General features: G+C 43.4%; 1 protein-coding gene across 5 annotated transcripts in view; it reads left to right on the top strand.

Annotated features, from left to right (window-relative positions):
* osbpl8 (oxysterol binding protein-like 8) overlaps positions 1-16,909 on the top strand; it is a 105,211-nt gene extending 88,302 nt beyond the window's left edge. For 4 of the 5 annotated variants that reach the window (XM_071920006.2, XM_071920007.2, XM_071920009.2 and 1 more), the window contains 13 exons: positions 1,200-1,384; positions 2,335-2,416; positions 2,536-2,634; positions 2,882-2,978; positions 3,846-3,944; positions 4,890-4,987; positions 6,969-7,058; positions 8,321-8,457; positions 9,435-9,620; positions 11,201-11,354; positions 14,237-14,342; positions 14,839-14,944; positions 15,060-16,909. In XM_071920006.2, the coding sequence (XP_071776107.2) occupies positions 1,200-1,384; positions 2,335-2,416; positions 2,536-2,634; positions 2,882-2,978; positions 3,846-3,944; positions 4,890-4,987; positions 6,969-7,058; positions 8,321-8,457; positions 9,435-9,620; positions 11,201-11,354; positions 14,237-14,342; positions 14,839-14,944; positions 15,060-15,189 (1,569 nt within the window). In that variant the 3' untranslated portion in view covers positions 15,190-16,909. The remainder of the gene's footprint in view (positions 1-1,199; positions 1,385-2,334; positions 2,417-2,535; positions 2,635-2,881; positions 2,979-3,845; positions 3,945-4,889; positions 4,988-6,968; positions 7,059-8,320; positions 8,458-9,434; positions 9,621-11,200; positions 11,355-14,236; positions 14,343-14,838; positions 14,945-15,059) is intronic. The other variant, XM_071920008.2, reaches the window with a different exon arrangement.
* The last annotated feature ends 3,480 nt before the right edge of the window (positions 16,910-20,389 follow it).

The following is a 20,389-nucleotide window of genomic DNA, read 5'->3' as shown; positions in this document are numbered from 1 at the left end:
TATTGTGGATATCTGTTCAGTTCACAAGTCATATCGACTTAAAGGTGCATCACTCTTAATCTTTCATCACACATCACAGTCCGTCCAATGTGTTGCTCTTCAAATGAGAGAATCCGATGGTTTCGTTTACAATGCATGTGTAAACTAAACCAAAGATTGTTTTGCCTCATTTTTGCTAGTTCTTTCCGAAGTTTTCATGATGAAAACATTTCAGTAGTGAATCAAAGTTACACTGAATATTTTTGTTTACTTTTCTTTTCTTTTGTTCCGTTTGTAATACTATAATCAATAACCACACCTGATCTCTTTAATGATCCCTTTGGGGAAATTGGACACATTTGAACGAGAGAAACCTCATGTAGAACTCACAGTTTCTACACAAGAACACATAATTTGCGACAACATAAATACATTACAGATCAAGTGTGATTGCGTTTGAACACAATGTTTCTCACAGCGTTGCAGACAAGCCATCAAGGCAGCCATCATCATCCTTAGAAATTAATGTATAATTGGGTAAGAAAGCAAGTAAATTTTCAGTTCATAGGACAGAGTCTCTTGTATATTGAGAAGACATTATCATGTTCCACTGCTGGGGCTATTAATGAAGCCGTTACATGGACGGGCTTTGATTGCTTTCTCTGTGTGGGTTGGTGTGTGTGGGAGTGTGTAAGAGACTGAGCTGGTGTGATGAGGAGTGTGAAAGCGCTAACAGGCATTTCCATATTGATGAAGTCTGGGTTTTGACAGCTCTCTAATTAAACACCTACTGGAGCCGAGGCCAAACTTTCATAGTTAGGAATTAATTAAAACCTCCTAGTGCCGGTCCCTCATACAGAGAAGAGCAGGTTGACTTAAGCATTAGGAATCTCATGAGAGAGTGTAGAAGTTGAATATGTGTGTGTGTGTGTGCACATATATATGAGTGTATTTTAAGATATTTAAACAAAAAACAAGGATCTTGAGGACTGTTACTTTAGGTTTTGCTTTCTTTTCAGCTGTCAGAAGTTACAGGAGTGGTTTGGTATCTAGTTGGATGAAATACTCTTGTGTTTTTTTCATTTATAATATACTAGTTTGGTTCTGCTGTATAACATTCAGGAAGGAATTGTCTGCAGTGTTGATGCAGCATAGATGCAGGATAAATAAGTGAAGGAGGACGTCTCTAACTTCCACCTCTGTGTGTGTCTCCCTCTCAGGCCGGTGAAGCCTCCCAGACAGAGACGGTGTCGGAGGAGAACAAATCTCTGATCTGGACTCTGCTGAAGCAGGTCCGGCCCGGCATGGACCTCTCCAAGGTGGTGCTGCCCACCTTCATCCTGGAGCCAAGGTCCTTTCTGGACAAACTCTCTGACTACTACTACCACGCCGACTTCCTGTCCGAGTAAGACTCCACGTCCTGCTTGTTTGTTTGTATTAATTTGCTGTTACTCTCATTTCCTCGTTGATGAGTTATATCACTTTACTAAAAGAGTTTTCAGATCAAGCTTAACAGGCTTCTTCATGTAAGCCCCTGGTTCCTATGTGCAGGTTTATACCCTCCTGTTAGTTCAAAATGCCATCAAAAGGGAAAAGAAGCCTGCGCACTAGTCTGTTAGGGCATCAAGCCTCAAAAGAGGACATTAAAGCAGAGATAGTAAAAAAAAAAAAAGATGCATGATGCAACAAGCACTCAAAAAGTGCAAAAAATGAAAAGCGAAGACCATGGGCTGAAAAGTTTACTTGAACTTTCTTTGTCCACTTTGGTCACCTTTTGAGCACTTTTTGCACTATGTCAAATTAAAACATCCTTTTTTAACTATTATTATTATTACGTTTTTTTTATCCAGTGATTGGTCTTTTCCTTTTCAACAATCAAATATTTTTAGACATTTTATCACTGTGAATTGCTTGTGTTCAATGTCTGATACTAGTATCTCTTGATTTAGCTCCACCGAATAATCAGACCTGAGATCTGTAGTTAGCTGACTGTGTGTAGTTCTAGTTGACTGACAGATTCCACCACAGCATATGACACATGGGTGCTTTCATCCGAAGTGCCTCACAGGACCGTGAATGTGTATATTTTTAGCTTGTGGAGCCACAGAGGAAATCAAACCCCTAACTCTGGCAGTAGTAGTGCCTCGCTCGCCTTTGAGCAACAGGACTATAACTTGGCAATGGCCACTAGGATGGAAAGACTAGAGAAAAGATGGGAGAATATGGACATGACAGAATTGGGATTGAAGAGAAGAGGTGAAGATCAATGAGTGTTCTTCAATAGGGGATAGTGCCATGCTCTACCCATTGAGTTATACAGGAGTCTAAGCTGTGACTGTAACGTTTCCCTCTCAGGGCGGCAGTGGAAGAGAATGCCTACAACCGGATGAAGAAGGTGGTGAAGTGGTACATCTCTGGATTTTACAAAAAGCCAAAGGTCAGGAGGAGGATAACCATGCTCCCTGAAACCACAACACACTTCATGTTGATGGATACGTCCTCTATATTCAATATGTTATAATTAAGCCATTTTTCATCTTGGTTTCTACGCTGCAGGGGTTGAAGAAGCCTTACAACCCCATTATTGGAGAGACGTACCGCTGCATGTGGCTCCACCAGAAGACCAACAGCAAGACCTTCTACATCGCAGAGCAGGTAACAGCCACACTGCAAGAGATGGGCCATTATACAAGGTTTAGTTTCAGTTTTAATTCCCATAAAGCACGGCGTTACCCTCAAGGTAGCTAGGGAACTCTTTAGCAATCTTTCTTGTTTCCTCTTGTTTTTATTCCCATTTACGGTTACTGTTTAGAAGACATTTTTCAGACAGATTATTTTGTGATCAGCTGTGCAGCCGTATGAGTCTTGCCAGTCTGAGTCGGTTGGTGTGCGCTCTCTCCAGGTATCCCATCATCCTCCGGTGTCGGCCTTCTACGTCAGCAACAGGAAGGACGGATTCTGCCTCAGTGGCAGCATCCTGGCCAAGTCCAAATTCTACGGTACGCACGCACACACACGCACACACACACACACACACACTTGAAATCCAGCTAATTTCACCAGCAAGTAACCTTAAGGCCTTAACATTTATTTGGGTTTACTATGTTTTTCCCTGGTGTAGCACTTCACTATCTTCATATTCTTTTTAGAGCCACAGAAATAGTTTGTTACATCTGTTTTCGGGGCACTATGGCTCTGACCCTTGACCTCCTTACTATTGTTCGCTTTTAATGTGATTTAAGAATTGAAGCTTATCCTACTGTTGGACTCATTGCAAGTTGCTCTGGATAAGAGTATCCGCTAAATGCCTAAAACGTACATGTTAACTATTTGCATTTTAACATGTTTTAAGGACACTGAAGGATTCAAAAAGCATTGTCTCTGCCACACAGCATGTCTACCTATTACTGTAGAGACAGAATAGAATTTACATAAATAGATTCCCCCCTTAGATATTTGACACCTAACATTAGATATGAGTTATATATGGATTCTTGGTTGGTTTTCATTGGAAATATGTAGTCATGATGATTCAGATTGTGTCATAGATCTACTTTAGTAATCCTCCGTTCCTCATATTTTTAGTTCCCTCCACAAATAAACTGGCAGCACCAGAGATGACTGGATTTGAAAATACAGCTCTCACATTGGTGGTTCTATATATTTTAATATCTATTTTCTCTGCTGATTTGTATTTTTGACTTTTTGTATACACAAACAGCTGGAAAACACCAGCATTTCAAAACATTACTCACATTCCCAACACAAACTTAAGCAGACAGTAGGACGTTGTTTTGCCACTGAAGCTCCTTGATGATGACTGTCTGCATTGGAAGTTAACATTCAGGTGTCTTGCGTGTTTTTAGGAAACTCCCTGTCGGCCATATTGGACGGGGAGGCTCGGCTCAGCTTTCTGAACCGAGGAGAGGACTATGTGATGAACATGCCCTACGCCCACTGTAAAGGTCAGACCGCTCTTCCTCACGCCACGGTCACACTTCTGTAATGCATTTATGTTGCTGCAAAATATGAGCTCTGTGCTCAATATCTCGTGGCTCAAATGTATTGAGGTGAAAGTGATCAGTCATGTGTATTGATTATAGTGTTGCAGCATTCATTTTCACTGCAGCTTTGATTCACTGTTGAAATGTTTTCTTCATGACCGCACAGAGAGCTTTAAAAACCACGGAGAAACATTCATCATCAACACTAAGTAGAACAAATCCAACACATGGATTGATACAGAGGATACAGTCTGTCATTTGAAATTTACCAATTTCCATTACCTCTGATACATTAAATGTTATTTAGTTAGTACTCTACTATGAGGATACTGCCTTGAGTGCTGTCACCCTATTCATAATGTGTAATCGACAAGAAAATGTGAGATAGTTGGCGTGTGTTTAATGTATTTTGATGATAGTTCACTTCTGTTTCTTATCAAGACCACAAATGTTGTCCGTTCCAACATTTTCAAAACTTGACTTACAGTACACATCTAAACTTATAAAAATCTAATCAAAACAGCAAGAAACATTTCAAGTGTCTACCACTGAACCTCGCTGATACATAACAAACTTTCTTCCTCTCATATGGCAGAGAACATCATGTCAAACTATGTTGAAATCTGTCAGTTTAATGTCGCTTTGCTTATTCAGCAAGCTACATACCTCATAGAATATGACTTAAAACCTTTTCCGAATAGCTTGGGTCCACTCCTCAATTCTGTATATATCCAATCCACAAAGCCACACTCATTTCATTGAAATGTCAAGGCACTCCGGTGTATTTTGATGGAAAAAGAAGAAAGGCAAACCAGCGGTAAAAGTCGAGCCTATCAGGACCGTCTCTGAGCTCTCCAGTTATTCGCGCTGACTCTGATTCCTCGGGGCGTTTTTTCCGTCTCGCAGGCATCCTGTACGGCACCATGACCCTGGAGCTGGCGGGTCAGATCACCATCACATGTGAGAAGACGGGCTACAGCGCGCAGCTCGAGTTCAAGCTGAAGGTACGGCACTGGGCTCCAGTTCTTCTCGGTTTAAAATGATGGTGCTTATTAAAGAATAGTAGATAACTTCAGTTCTTGGTTGGCAGAAGGAAAGCACTTTTAGAGCTGTTGAGTAATGAACTTTCATTCACCTTTTGGAAATGAACTCTTTGTGTATTCCTAAACCAACAAAATGCAAATGATAGAAATATGTTTTGGATACCTGTAGGAGGGGTAAAAAAAAGTTGTTTCTCTTGCTCTCTTTCTCCCATGCCATTACGAATCCCCTCCATCCCACTCTTTCTCCCCCTCCACAAACATCCACGATTCACACGGTCATCTGCATTACTCCTTCATGATCTAGCGGCAGGTACATGTCAGTGGGGGACAAAGGGGGGGCAAAGGGGGAAACAGATTCATTTCCATTTAAAATACCGTTTAGATTAACCCACTACACCTCTGCAGGTCCTTAAATAGTCTGAAAAAGTCTTAAATTGTCTGTAATACAGAACAGGGTTGGTAGTACAATATGCAAAACATTTCCCTCATATCTGCTTTACTAAACACAACTTGAGTTCATGTCACTTAGCAATTCATTTCTTGGTGTCTTAAATTCGAGCAAGGTAGCATTAAAAAAGTCCTGTATTTTGCTTTCTGAAACCTGCAGTTACCCTGCAATTAAAGCCACATCACCATGACTCTATTTCTTCTGCCCACTCATTGAATTTCTCTAGTATTTGGAAAAGTGCACTGTCATCAAGACACTAGCAAGATATGACAGATGGAAAATAAACAAATGCATATTGTTCTGCTGTAAGATGCTACAGGATTATCACAAGAAAACAAGCCACATGAATACAGATAAAACAAGACATGATAAAGCGTAGGATATTTTTCCTTGTGCAGTAATTATACAGAGAAGCAACAAAGTGATAATATTGTATGTTTGCTTGTCTCTCTTCCCCTCTACCTTCCCTCTCTCCCATCCCTCCTCTTCTCTCCCTTTCTCTCTCCCACCTTCGGCTCCTCTCCCCTCTTCTGTCCTTCCTCCATCTCCCTTCTTCTCTCTCTTTCCTATCCCTCCCTTTCCTCCTCCCATCCCTCCTCTCTCCTCTCCCTTCCTTCTCTCCTTCCTTCCTACGCTCCTCTCTCCTTCCTCCCCTTCCTTCTCTCCTTCCTCCTCCCATCCCTCCTCTTCTCTCCCTTCCTCTCTCCCACCTTCGGCTCCTCTCCCTTCTTCTGTCCTTGCTCCATCTCCCTTCTTCTCTCTCTTTCCTATCCCTCCTCTCTCCTCTCCCTTCCTTCTCTCCTTCCTTCCTCTGCTCCTCTCTCTTCCCTCTCTCCTTCCTCCCCTTCCTTCTCTCCTTCCTCCTCCCATCCCTCCTCTTCTCTCCCTTTCTCTCTCCCGCCTTCGGCTCCTCTCTCCTCTTCTGTCCTTCCTCCATCTCCCTTGTTCTCTCTCTTTCCTATCCCTCCCTCTCCTCCTCCCATCCCTCCTCTCTCCTCTCCCTTCCTCCTCTCCTTCCTTCCTATGCTCCTCTCTCCTTCCTCCCCTTCCTTCTCTCCTTCCTCCTCCCATCCCTCCTCTTCTCTCCCTTTCTCTCTCCCACCTTCGGCTCCTCTCCCCTCTTCTGTCCTTCCTCCATCTCCCTTCTTCTCTCTCTTTCCTATCTCTCCCTCTCCTCCTCCCATCCCTCCTCTCTCCTCTCCCTTCCTCCTCTCCTTCCTTCCTACGCTCCTCTCTCCTTCCTCCCCTTCCTTCTCTCCTTCCTCCTCCCATCCCTCCTCTTCTCTCCCTTCCTCTCTCCCGCCTTCGGCTCCTCTCCCTTCTTCTGTCCTTGCTCCATCTCCCTTGTTCTCTCTCTTTCCTATCCCTCCCATCCCTCCTCTCTCCTCTCCCTTCCTTCTCTCCTTCCTTCCTATGCTCCTCTCTCCTTCCCTCTCTCCTTCCTCCTCCCTTCCCTCCTCTTCCCTCCCCCCTCCTCCTCCTCCTCTCCTCCAGCCGTTCCTGGGCAGCAGTGACAGTGTCAATCAAGTCTCTGGAAAGATCAAGCTGGGAAAGGAGGTGTTGGCGACGCTGGAGGGACACTGGGTAAGACGGACTGATGGCTGCTGTAGGAACAATAGAGTCCACTCTTTACTGTGACTATGGAGACTTCGGGGTTGCCTTGTTACTGTTTTTTTGTTGGTTCTTTCTTCATCTCGCTCTATCCTTCCACTTCTTCCTTCCCCTATCCTTCCATAAATTCCTCCTCTTCCTATTTTGCAGTAAAACTGTTTAAGCCAATATCGAGCCAACATTATAGCAGTAATATTACCTGAGAGGAAACTATTTGCCGTGATTACAGATTTCATAATCACAGTAAAGAACATCAGCAAGGGGATGATGGCTTTGATACAACAGCTACCAACACATGTACTGATTGAAAAGTTTTCTTCATATACAGTATAAGAATAAAAACAGTAGAAAACTAGAAAGTTGTTTAAAATGATTCTCTCCCCTCTCTCTTTCCGCCCATTTCTCTCTCTCTTAAAATCGACCTTGCCATGACTGCTGCTCATGTTTTAGTAAGGCGTTGTGCTGCTGAGTGGAAAAACATCGGCATTGATGCTTGACTGAGGAATCAATATGTGGCCAAGGACTGCACAATTAATTAAAAAAAACACGTCACAGTATTGACTTTTGCCATTTCTAAATCATAAGAAGCTGCAATTTCTTCAAAGTTGTTCCAGACGGTCTTGTAAATTATTTTCTCTGCTGCTGCCTTCGAATCTAGTTGTGGAGAAAATCTTTCATTTTGTTCAAACCGAGTCAATTCTAAGCATTGGCACGTCATTTTTCACAACGAATTGTATTTCTTGTGATGTAATACCCAATTATATAGAAAAAGCCGACTCTGAACGTCTCACCAGTCCTACAGCAACATCCAGCAGTCTGTTGGGTAAGAAGAGAAAGGGATAAAGAGAGAAAATGTTTGGCTGTGTGTCACAAAATTGTTCGTTTCAGCGTCTCTCGCTCCGTCTGTATCGAAGAAGCCGTTAATTTTCCCCGGATGGTTTCGGTCCGATGCTTTCAGTCGGTCGCCTAATAACCACTTAACCTGTCACAGCTGGAGATAAACACTTCACTGTGGTTTTCAAATTTGTCTGATCAAATGCCGTCTCTTGGCAGATGTAGGATCTGTCTTTAGGGGGAGATAAAAGTTTGTGTCTGTGTGTGTAGTTTCTTAATTTTTAAACTTTGAGATTGACCAGTAATCACTTGATCAAACACTGATTCTTGCCTTTTCAACCCCCACCCAATCCCACCCCCCCTCTCTCCACACACACACACACACACACACACACATACAGGACAGCGAGATCTTCATCAACGACAAGAAGACGGGCACGGTGGACACTTTCTGGAACCCGACTCCGGATCTGAGGGGGAGCCGGCTGACGCGCTGCACCGTCCCGCCGGAGGAGCAGGGAGAGTTCGAATCAGAAAGGTTCGTTTAAACTTAAATATTATCAAGGTATCCACAGGTCTGAAAAAGACTTAAACGATCTAAATTTAAAGCTGCACTAGGCAACTTTGCATGTTGGCGGCCCCCAATGGCAGCAAGAGGTAACTGAAAAATGTTAGCTTCGAAACTCAGAAATGGGACGCGCTCTTCTCTGTTGCAGCCCCACTTTGTGATTTAGGCTGATAAGACGGGTGTATTTTTACATAAAACTCTTGCCTAATGCAGCTTTCAGTTTCATTTTTATCAAACTACTCAATTTTAATTTCCTGGTATCCTTTTTCTTAAATTGCTCAGTTATAGTTTTTTTCATTATTTAGGTTCATTCGTAAATTGTTGTTTTTGCCAGCTTGGTTTCTTTATTTTGGATGTTAACTGTTTCTGACTCCGGTATCTTTACTGTCTGTTTTTACCAAGCAGACTGTGGTATTTCTCTTCCTCACCTCTACATCCCTCCATCCCTCCCCTCTTCTATCTCCTCTTCATCTTCTCCTTCATTGCCACAGTTAATTCCCTGTCATGCTTATGGCCTAATTAATAGGCTCTTAATAGTTCCTCTTTAATAGTGTGCGTATCATCCTGCATGTGGTGAATCCAGGTTTGTGTAATCCTACTGTATCTGGTCTCTACACTTTGCCCATCACATTGCTTTACATTTACAGATTAGATGGGGATTTAGTTGGATTCTGAGTTGATCATAACGCTTCACACACACACACACACACACACACACGCACGCCCTACTACTTATTACCACACTCTCACGTAATTTCCCATACTTGTTATTTAGGCATTTTGTTGTTTTTGTACCTATCTCTTCTGTATTGAGTTTTAAGCCACTCCTACTACACTGCTTTTTTTTTAGTACCCACACAGTATTTTTCTTCTTTCCTCTTGGCAGTATTTTTTGATGTGTGTAAATGAACTAACCTGGCTGAACCGGTCCTCTGTGTGTCCGTCAGGCTGTGGCAGCACGTGACGCGGGCCATCAACAACAAGGACCAGACCGAGGCCACCAACGAGAAGTTCATTCTGGAGGAAGCGCAGAGGAAATCGGCCCGCGAGCGCAAAGCCAAATGCGAGGAGTGGAGCCCCGGCCTGTTCGAGCAGGACCCCGTCACCGGAGAGTGGCATTACAAATATGCCGAGTGAGTGATTCCCCTACTGCTCGTGTGGTTCGAAGGCAGATCTGAGGTGCATGAATCAAACTGAACTGAAACAAGTGAAACCAGACCAATGATAGTTATATGCTTGCCAGCTGTGAGCGTTGTGGCAAATGAAAATAGAACAATGAAGAAATAAAATAAAATCACCAATAATAGCTCACTACTACAACTCAACAACTAACGTTACTGCTACTGTAGACTATGCAAGACTTACTATGTGAACATTTCATCCTCAACAAAGGATTAAGCCATACATACAACACCTAAATCAAACAGTGTAGTGTTGTCAAATGAGACTTCTTACTTTATCAGGACACCAGGGAAATTGAAATGAACCTTCTACTAGCTGGCCAAATGTTTCCACAAGGAAATTAGATTGTAGAGAAATGTGAGATAGAAAAAGCAATCTTCCAATGCAACTGCACTGAACTACAACAGGCATTTTAGACATGTGCAGTTCAACAAGGACCTAATGAAAATCCTACAATCAAATGTAGATATTTGCATTTTCGGCAAGCATAGAATTGAAATAATTCTGCTTCTTTTGGAGAGCAATGACAAAGCTTTAATGTTAAAAATCAGTGTATTTGGCTGTATTAGCCTTAATCAAAGTTACAGAACTACATGCATAGTACACAATAAATGTCTTCCATGACATCCAAGGCCACCTGAGGACCAAAAGACCAGCGATAAGCCTGTACTTTAAAACCCATCGCTCTCATGAGGAACATTAAGTACAGACAATGACTCCTTACAGTTGTATAATCGTCCTATAAGACACTTTGGATTAAAGCTTGCCCCAGTTGCAGATGTTACTGCCCCATCGACCATACTGACCTGCCCAGAGTAAAGACAGGAGCACGGCGACATCTAGTGGTGATTTAGTGTAAATGCAGGGGAGTGATGCCTTGTTTACCACCAGACTGGAGGAACTGTTGCTCATGATGCTGGTGTATGGATTCTTTAAATAGTTTTATATATATAGACTGTGTTAATTTGGAAGAGTTAGGGCTATGTTATTATTAGGCAAAGCTTACATATTACATAGACATATTGAAACATAAAGTCAGGTGGCATTTGTGATAAATAATAAGATCCTGACTCCTGGGTTTGACTGCAAAAATCATGTTGCAGAACTGAACTATAAGTCAGTAATGTATTATATCAGTTGAATGTTGTTGTGACCAATTATAATTTTCTTGTCTCCCTTTCTTGTTCTCTTTTGTCTCTTTGTGTCCATGATGTTCGACTTGGTACATTTCTCACTTCTTCTCTTTCTTTCTTTCTCATTACCCTTTTTTCTTTCTCTTGCTTTCTTTGTCTTTTTGTCTCCTTGTCTTCCTCCCGCTCTCTCTCTCTCACTCTCTCTCTCTCTCGCATTAATATGTATGTTCTCTCCTTGTGTTGTTTTCTGTTTGATCTTGCTTTGCCATCTCTTTCTCTCTTTTCTCCTTCCTCCTCTCTCTCTCTCTCTTTCCCTCCTCCCTTGTGTCTCTCGGCCATCGTTCGTCTCCATCTCCCTCTCCCTCCCCTCCCCCCCCCCCCCCCCCCTCCCCTCTCAGCACGCGGCCGTGGGATCCGCTCAACGACCTGATCCAGTTTGAGAAAGACGGCTGGATCCAGACCAAGGTCCGACACCGCACCCCTATGGTACGTTCTGGCAGTCTTATTAGTCTGAGTAACCAGGGGCCGCGGAGGGACAATTGCAAGTGCCAGGTAGGTCGGCCCGATCGAAAACCGCCATTAAAAAAAAAACAACACAACACCTCGCCCGCCTCAGCCACCCTCCACGCAGCGCCCGGTGCGCCGTTTTCGTTGTCGCTTCTTCTGTTTTTTGTTTTTTTGTTGTTTTTTTTCCTCACCGCTGTGCTGCCACCGCCGTCGTCGCCTCTCTCTCTCTCTCTTTTTGTCTCTCCATCTCTCTATCTTTCTCTCTGCTCTTGCCCTGATACCTCTGCCGTTCTCTCTGCATGGGAAGGAACGTCACGTCAAACTGCATGCAAACGTGTGTCAGATTAATGCAAGTAACAAGATGGGGCTGAAGATGTTTTGTGAAAAATGAAAAGCATAAATGATTAAAAACAAATCGGTCTGTAAGGGATTAATTGTGCAGCAAACCTACAGTATTTAGAGACGGTGTTTGCCTCCAGGCTCCAGACTTATTTTGTTATTGCATTGTGAAAAATTAAAAAGAGAAATCATGTAATTAAGTGAGTCTATGAGTGATTAAGTGTGAAGTGCACTTTGCCAGCACCTGTAAGAGCTGCAGCTTTGTACAGGATGCTGCACTCAATTTAATGTTGCCCTGCTTATTAGCAAGCATTCATTCCTTGTAGGACAAGACTTAAGAGCTTTTTTGATTTGTAAAGGTGGTTAATTCGGAATACATTAATTTCACCACTTACCTTTTTAAAATGTCAACTTTTATAACTGGTTTGCCTGTTATTCCTACAATCCTCCTAGTATGAGTAGGGCATATCACTACAAATCAAATTTAAAATGTGAAATATTAATCGAAATAATAATAATAATTGATGAATGGACCATGTTGAGGTCTTAAGTCATGTTCTACAAGCTAAGCATGTTAGCCGATAAGCAGTTTGCCATCAGCTTCTGTCTCGCGGCAACATTAATGTTTTTGTAGTGCACTTTGACGTGAACTTTTCTCCCATGCAAAGACAGAAAGAGGCATGTATTGGGGGGAGGGGGAGGGGGGGGGGGGGTGGGGGTCTATCTCTGCTCCCAACATTCATCACATCAACCGACCGACCGGCTGCTTCGGTGCGGCTCCTCACCCCCCGCCTGTCTGTCCTCACCTCCGTCCTGTCTGTCCTCACCTCCGTCCTGTCTGTCCTCACCTCCGTCCTGTCTGTCTCTGTGTTGTGTTCGCGCTCCGAGTCGTACCTCTGAGTCGTACCTCTGAGTCGTACCTCTGAGTCGTACCTCTGAGTCGTACCTCTGAGTCGTACCTCTGAGTCGTACCTCTGACTCCCACCGAGCTGCAGGTCGTTCAGGTTGTCGACCAGCTGAAGGCTGCGGTTGTGTGTCGGCTCTGTGTTGTGAGTGTGTTTCTGTGTGTGGTGTGCAGCGTCCGAAATTAACACCCGCCAAGTGCCAGGAAAGTTTGTCGTGTGTCACCCGCCACACTGACCAGTAAACTGATACTAACATTTGAATGTCTTGGTTATATACAGGAGTGTCGGTGGGCTGGTTCAATTTCAAATACAGAGCAGTACTGGTGGTTGTACAATGTTTTGGCCACTTAAACAACTGGTTCAGTTTGTTTTTTACACCCAAGTTTGCCAGCTGGGCAGTGTTTGGACTTTTAGACCAATCACAGTGCTTAAAAACAGAAAACTCCACCCAACTGGGAAGTCGAGTCACATAAAATAAACGCACAACCAATTGACAGGTGCAGACAGTTTAATCCGAGCCGACAGGTTGTGTTGGGAAAGAAGAAACTACACATTCTTTCTTATTTTCAACCCAAATGTGAGTGATAAAACAATGTGATCAAGTGAATTTAACTTGTAAACAGACACATGATCCATCTTTGTAACTGAAATTACTTTAATCTAAAGTTTGCTTGCTACCTGGCAAGGAGAGTGAAGGAATATGTAGCTATCTGTTGTTGTCTGATTGACTGTAACGTAAGCTAAATATGTTGTGGAGTATCATATATTATCTTTGAGTTAATCTCAATATAGTCGTTTAAAAAGTCTCCTATAGACAGCCATCAGTGACTTGTGAATACATTGCACTGCTCTGTTTATCAGAGCCAGATGGAGGCAGGAGGATCAGCCTCAGATGAAGGGAGACAGGTCAGCAGAGTCCAGGTGATTAGATGATGTAGAAAGTTAAGCTAAAATAAGTGTATTCCAATAATATCATTTAATTTGTAAGCAAGTCTCAACATGGTTCATTCATTTAGATCAGTGATAAGGACTGGTAAGTCAGAAATTGCATTTCTCCGCTGTCTGGTTGGTTAACTAGCCCAATGTTAATGGAAACTTCAGGTTATTCCCATGTGAGGACGGGCATGAGGCCACCAAAAAGAAAAACTGAAGATAAAGACAAAACAGATCCACTGTATAAGTTTTAAACTGAAACTCTAAATCTGCTCTTGTCTCTTGGTTGAAAGCGTCACACAGCACCTGATTCACTGAACACTGGTGGGGTGACGTAGTTCTACGAAGAATATATACTTATCATTTTGACCAGTAAAAGTTAATTTCGGACGCTGTGTGTGTGTTTGGAGACTTGCTGGATTGTTTTAATGGATGTGGCTGACTGGCGCCCCAGCATGCCTTGCACAGCTGTCATGTACCGCACCTACCGCCGACCAGCATGTTATGTGTGTGTGGGAGTGAGTGTGTGTTTGTGTGTGAGCTAACACTTCTTAATAGCTCCGTTTGTAGTAGTAGTAGTGTGTATTTGATGTGTAGTCGTACATGTTTGTGTGTGTGACTGGTTACATGGCTGTATATTCGCTGGCATTTCTTTTGTAGCTGGTGTGTGTGGCCTATTTTGTTGACCTGTGTGTGTGTGTGTGTGTGTGTGTGTGCGTGTGTGTGTGCGTGTGTGTGTGTGTTGGGTAGGTAACGGGGCCGAAGAGGAAACACAAACAGAGCGACAAGCCTAAAAGCCCGGAGAGTGGCTGCTCTTCACCCGAACCCGACCGCCAAGACTCCTCTGGCAGCGAACGTGAGTCACACACACACACACACACACACACATAATTCTTCTTCTTAATATGTGCTAGAGGTGGTGAAGAGGTTTATCCATCGTTGACAAGTCCAGCTTTCTCACAACGGAGCGCTCACTGTCGGAACAAAAGCTCCATCCAAGACCGCTATGCAAAAAAACACCAGTTTATTGGTTAAGCTTTCGGTACTAGACCTTCATCAGAACAGGTGAAACATGAAATGACAAGAGGAGGTGTGGATAAGTGTGGACAGGTGCACAGGCATCATCACTAATCACTAATATAAGACCTGAATCAGTTCCACATACAGAACAATAGACCTAACAAAGAGAAAAATATGTACAAAAAGTAAATTAAACATCGTCAAATAGACTCTTTCTGTTTATTATTTGCTGTGATAAATAGACTTTGTGATTCAGGCTGATAAGGCGGGTGCATTTTTACATGTGTTCTATGTTGTATGTTGTATGTTGTATGTTGTATGTTGTGTTCCAGGACACAAAAGCAAGCACAACAGTCGGCTAAGGAAAAAAGGAGCAGACCTCAGCGAACTTCAAAGTGCCATTGAATCCATAAAGCAGACGCAGGACGACATCAACAGGTGAGGAGAGCGCCGGTCGCACCGTGAGCTCAGTCCGGGTGGAAGCCTTCACACGTGAGCGCCTAGTGACCGCGTGTGTGTGTGTGTGTGTGTGCGTGTGTGTGTGTGTCCCCAGGAGCATCAGCGTGCTGCGGAGTCGCGCCGCAGGCCAGGCGGAGGGAGGCTCCTTCCTCCAGCAGCGCGACTACGCCATCATCATCTTCCTCATCTTCCTTCAGGTCTTCATCAACTTCCTCTTCAAGTAGCAGCCATACGCCACGCAGACAGAGAGCGACGCCCTCACACACACACACACACACACACACACACACACACTGAACATTACGGCGTTAAGAGTGGGGGACATGAACTTTGACCTCTCCCAACATGTGATTACAACAGTCTCCTCCACCTCTCCTCCTCTCTGTCTTTATTCAGTCCAACACTGCCCCCTACAGGGCAACAACTACACACGTCCATAAAAGCAGGCACTTCCCAAACAAAAACAAAAGAGACATTTTTAAACTCTTATTTATTTTTAACCTGTTGTTGCCGGTCCAGTCACAAACTCTGGAGAGATCCACAAATTTCAAAATGGCGAGAAGCGGCGATCGCCGGTGGTGAAGCGACGCTCTGAAGGTGAGAGTTTGGCGTGATGAAGTCTTGACTGCCACTCTGCAGGCTGCTGATTTGCCTTGAAGATAAGAGGCAAAGACAGCAGCCATCTTTTTTTTTTTGTTGTTGTTGTTTGTTTTTCTGATGGACTGAAATGACTCTCTTGATTCACATTTCACCTCACTCCCAGACTCCAGGGAATATTTTAACACAGACTTTAATGAAAATACCTTTAATTTTATGCTTTTTTTTTTTTTTTAACAAAAAAATATTGTTTTGTTTTCTTTGCTTGGTGTGTCCTTTGTGAGTAGAGTTCTACTTGAAGGAAAAAAAAAAGAGCGGATAAGGGAGAGAAAAGGAAAAACAAAAGTGGTCCAATTTATGTGACTTTTTATTATTTTTTTATTATCAAATACTTTCATATCTGGCTCGAGTTTCCAAACCTGGAAGGCGGACGAGGAAGACGGTAACACAAAGTCAAATTGTCAAAAGGAACAGAAGCTATAAATTCTGCTGTACAATAAAACCTTTTGCGTACGAGGTCGATGTTAAAAAAAAAAGAAATAAGAGCCAGATGTTTGACACAGTCTCACTGTATAGGTAGCATGTACAGTCAGAGCAGTGTGGTTAGGACATCTTTAGCCCTGTGTATATTATCTTCAGGCACAAACACACTGGAAACATCAGACGTTTGCATTTTTAATCGCAGTTAATAGTTTTCAGCGGCATAACATGCGCTTACAGCATCAAGTGGAGCGTCAGACTACCTTCACACGTCTGCTCTGAAACATTTTGGAGCATCAACAGAGGACCAAAACAGATGATTTTTGATATTTCTTGAGTTACAGTGACTGCAGACCTATTTTGAGGCAAAGACATGATACATATTTTTAATCAGGTTGTTCTTAGTGAGAAGTTGGCTACAGTAAGCCAAGACATGGATGTGGCAAAGCTAATTAACGCAATCCAAAAACTGCCCTGTAATACCTGACAGCAAACTAAAGCGGGTAACTGAACTATTCAGATGTACACTACCAATCAAAAGTTTGGACACACGCGTTTTTCTTTATTTTTTCTATTTTCCACATTTCAAAATAACAGCAAAGACATCAAAACTATGAAATAACACAAATGGAATTATGCAGCGACCAAAAAAAGTGTTAAACAAATCAAAACTATCTTATATTTTACATTCTTTAAAGTAGCCGCCCTTTGCTTTGATGGAAAGGCAAAAGGCTTTGGAAAGAAATTCATATTTATATTTGTCTAAAAAACACATTTCAAGCATTTAAGCAGAAGCCTTTAGATCAAAATGGATTTAAGAGAATGAAAAACACAGAACATTCAATCAGGTGTGTCCAAACTTTTGACTGGTAGATTTTAAACATGATATAGTCTAGCTGGTCTCCAAATATGAAAAGCAGACAGCAGAACAGGCCATTGGAAGAGAAAACTAGCAAGACTCCCCATTGGTCGCCTGCAGTGTCGTCATGGAAACGTGAAAGCAGGCGCGTCACGTATGGCTTCCAGTGCGTTTGGGCCTCAAAAGCTCCTAGGAGAAGTAGAATAGACACTTTAGTAAGATATTTAGAGGGAGGAGAAGATAGACTTTTTCTAATTAATACTATCACCATTGTCAACCATTCCGAAAATGACGTACGTAGGTACCAGCCAAACTCGGTGTGTAGACTAGGAGTCGGTCCCGCCCACTGTGTAAATACCCAGCGGGACGACTCGCTCCTCTGCGAGTAGCGCGTGGCGTTTCGACGTGAAGTTTCGCAATACAGACACTCCCGCGCTCTGTGCACAAGCCAGTCTCTTGAACCCTGTGTGTCTTTCTGTCCAGCGCTCTGTAGATACACATGGAGACGGAAAAGGAAAACAGACTAGTGGGGTACACACTCGTCCTCTGCTCATAGACTCCCATCCTCGCTTTGTCCCGACGACCTCAAGGTGTCGCCGTTATTCGGAAGTATTTGTTTGCGTCTCGAGTCTCAACGCAATTTGAAACTTTGGAGAAAATATCGATGGCGTACCTTGTGGCAAAAAGCGTTCTGTTGCTTTCCTCTCTGTTGAGAAAAGTCACTCAAAAGCTCAATTTTGTTCTCAAAATGATCCTAGTAAGTCTCAAACAGACTGCTAGATTCCCAAGTCCAGTATTCTGCAAGAACCAAAGAGCCAACACAAGAAAGTCTAGTAAAAGTCTTCAGTCTTACCAAGACTTACCAAGTTGATTTGTGTATATAGCGCTTGCACAGACGGACAAATTCTGGTTTTGGCAATCTAGCAGTCTGTCTCAGACTTGCAAAATTGATTTTAAGACGAAAATTGAACTTTTCTGTATATATATATCTCTCTTTTCTACATCTCCAAGAAGGAAGGCGTCATATTAGACTGACTATCTGCTTTTTCCCCCCCCATAGTATGCAGTCAAGATTTCCTCCAAAGTTTTACGTTGTTCATGTTCGGGCTCAAAATTCAATTAAGTACAAAAGAACAACAGCGAAGATAAAACCGCGAGACTCTGAGGGAAACCTCGGAGGGAACCAGCCGCTAGATGGTTCGATTAGTTGAGGCCCTCCGGACGGATCCGGCCCGTGTATTTTCAGATCATCCTCGCACCAAATCTGAACATCCGTTTTGTATTCTTCTTCGCCTGTCATGTTAGCCTTGTCGACGTTTACATATCTGGTTGCCTCCGCCGTCAACAGACTGTTAAGCGGGTGAAGAGTTTGTAACGCTAACACAGGTATAAAGAACGACTGGAGCCAGCTGTACCCCGTGAGTCACCCGGCTGGCCCGTGTGTATCTATATGTGTATTTTTGTGTATCCTCATTGCCTCGATCGCTCATCTTATTAGAGAATCCAGATGTTAGAATGTGGAGAAATATAAACAAAACGAACACCAGTGCCTTGTAGAGTTGGACTGGGGGGCGTCGGTCAGGGGTGTAGTGTAGGTGATAGGAGGGTGGGGGTGGAGGGTGTGTGGGGGTGGGGGTGCGGTGTGGAGCGTACAGGTGCAGCCAAGGTGCAAGTCCCACTCTGTACTGCAGGCTGGCTCCGTTCAGAAGTTTGGAAAAGCCAGCTGTGTCTCTCTCATTCAGCCGAGTGTCTTTACTGAGCTGCTGCAGGTTCCAGTCAGACCGTGAAAAGGATCTCGTGCACTCGGATCCATGACATTTATTTAGTGATGTATGCTCTGATGAAGGTATTAGAAGTAGAAATTGTGTGGATCTGAGGGTGTGCGTTCACACCAAGCGTCTGCAGTGTTTCCTCCCTCTGTTTCGGTCCGTTCGGCCACCGCACCGACGCCTGGAAATGCGTCTCGGTCCTCTTCCAGGAGAACTGCGATGCGGTTCGTTAGGAGTGAGAACAAAATCTGAACCGACTACAGGAAGCGACCCCAAAACACAAGGGTTCATGGGTATAAGGAGACGGATGTTGACATCTGATAGCCAGCAGTTCCTCATGCTTGGAAAGCCGAGCGTAACAAAATGAAGTCTGGACTGATGCTCATATTCAGATATTCTATTAACTGGTTTGAACACCAGAGAAGAAGAGAGAGACAAGTCCATCATGCTCGGCTGAAGTTACAGGAACTGGAATCAGATTTGTTTTGACTCCCGCTGCCAAAATCTCTAACCTGGTAGGATGACAGGTTACTAAAATTCTGTCCAATAAACAAGCTGCTTGTGAGGCCATGTGACTTTTGTTTACTTTGTTTAACCGGCCAGTCTCAACCTAAACAAACTAAATACAAAAAGGCCACAACGTGAAGTGTTTCCACTCTGGCTCAGACCAAAGAAAACCAGCTTGTAGGTGTGATCACAGCCTGAGTAAATCCTTTTCACTGTGGAAAAGCAAAGGTCTGGTGACTGGTTAGTTGAGAGTTAATGGAGTTTTGTTTTATAGTATATTAACTTTATAATATTGAGTAAAGACTTGCTGCAGGATGAGAGTGTGAAGTGGGACTTGTGCGCTGGCTGCTGCTGTAGGTCCTGTAGTGTTTTAGTGGACTGTGCCATATGAAGCCTTAGAGAAGAGTCTGACTCCGGCTCCACACCTCCTCCCCCCCCCCCCCCCCGCCCGCCCCTCCCCTCCCCTCCCCTCCCCTCCCCTCCCGCGGCGTCGCCATAGTAACGCACCCGTAGGTTTCCGGATGCTGATTCCTGCCACTGGAGAGAGAGAGACAAAGTCTTAACTCTCTCTCTCCAACTCTTCCCTCCATCATCGTCTTTGTCTCTCTCTCTCTCTCTCTCTCTCTCTCTCTCTCTCTCTCTCTCTCAGACACCAAATCCAGAGGAAAAAAAAAAACATCTCTGTCGTTTCTGTAAAATAATACATTTTATTTTTTTCCTCTTTTCTATGTTGGGTATATGTTGTTTTTTTCTGCTTGTAGCGTTAGAACTCTGTTCTTTTTTTTTCAATGCTGATTTTAAATTCACACGATTTTATTCCATTCCTTGTCATTTGCCGTCACACACAAGCGACTGTCCTTGACTTGTGCACACTGTCAATGTCAACCGCCCCCCCACCCCACCCCCCAAACCTAACATCACACACACACACACACACACACACACACACCCTACCCCCTTCCTACCCGGCGATATTTATTTCCATGGCAACTGTAACTTCCTGGAAGTTTATGGTCACATGTAACATATCACAGAATAAAAACAAATGACATCCTGGGTTGTTTTGTCTCTGTTTGGTGTAAAGACACATAAGGAAATTGTATATCACATGGTTTAATCTATATTTGGTAAATGAAGGACAGAAGCAAAGTGATAAAGCATTGATGAAATACAAAGACCAAAAACAAAGACACAAGAAATCATTAAACTTGT

This window comes from Centroberyx gerrardi, chromosome 24 (genome assembly GCF_048128805.1).
Source record: "Centroberyx gerrardi isolate f3 chromosome 24, fCenGer3.hap1.cur.20231027, whole genome shotgun sequence".
Classification (NCBI taxonomy): Eukaryota; Metazoa; Chordata; class Actinopteri; order Beryciformes; family Berycidae; genus Centroberyx; species Centroberyx gerrardi.
The sequence above is the reverse complement of the archived record's forward strand: the minus strand, read 5'-3'. Positions and strand labels throughout refer to the sequence as shown.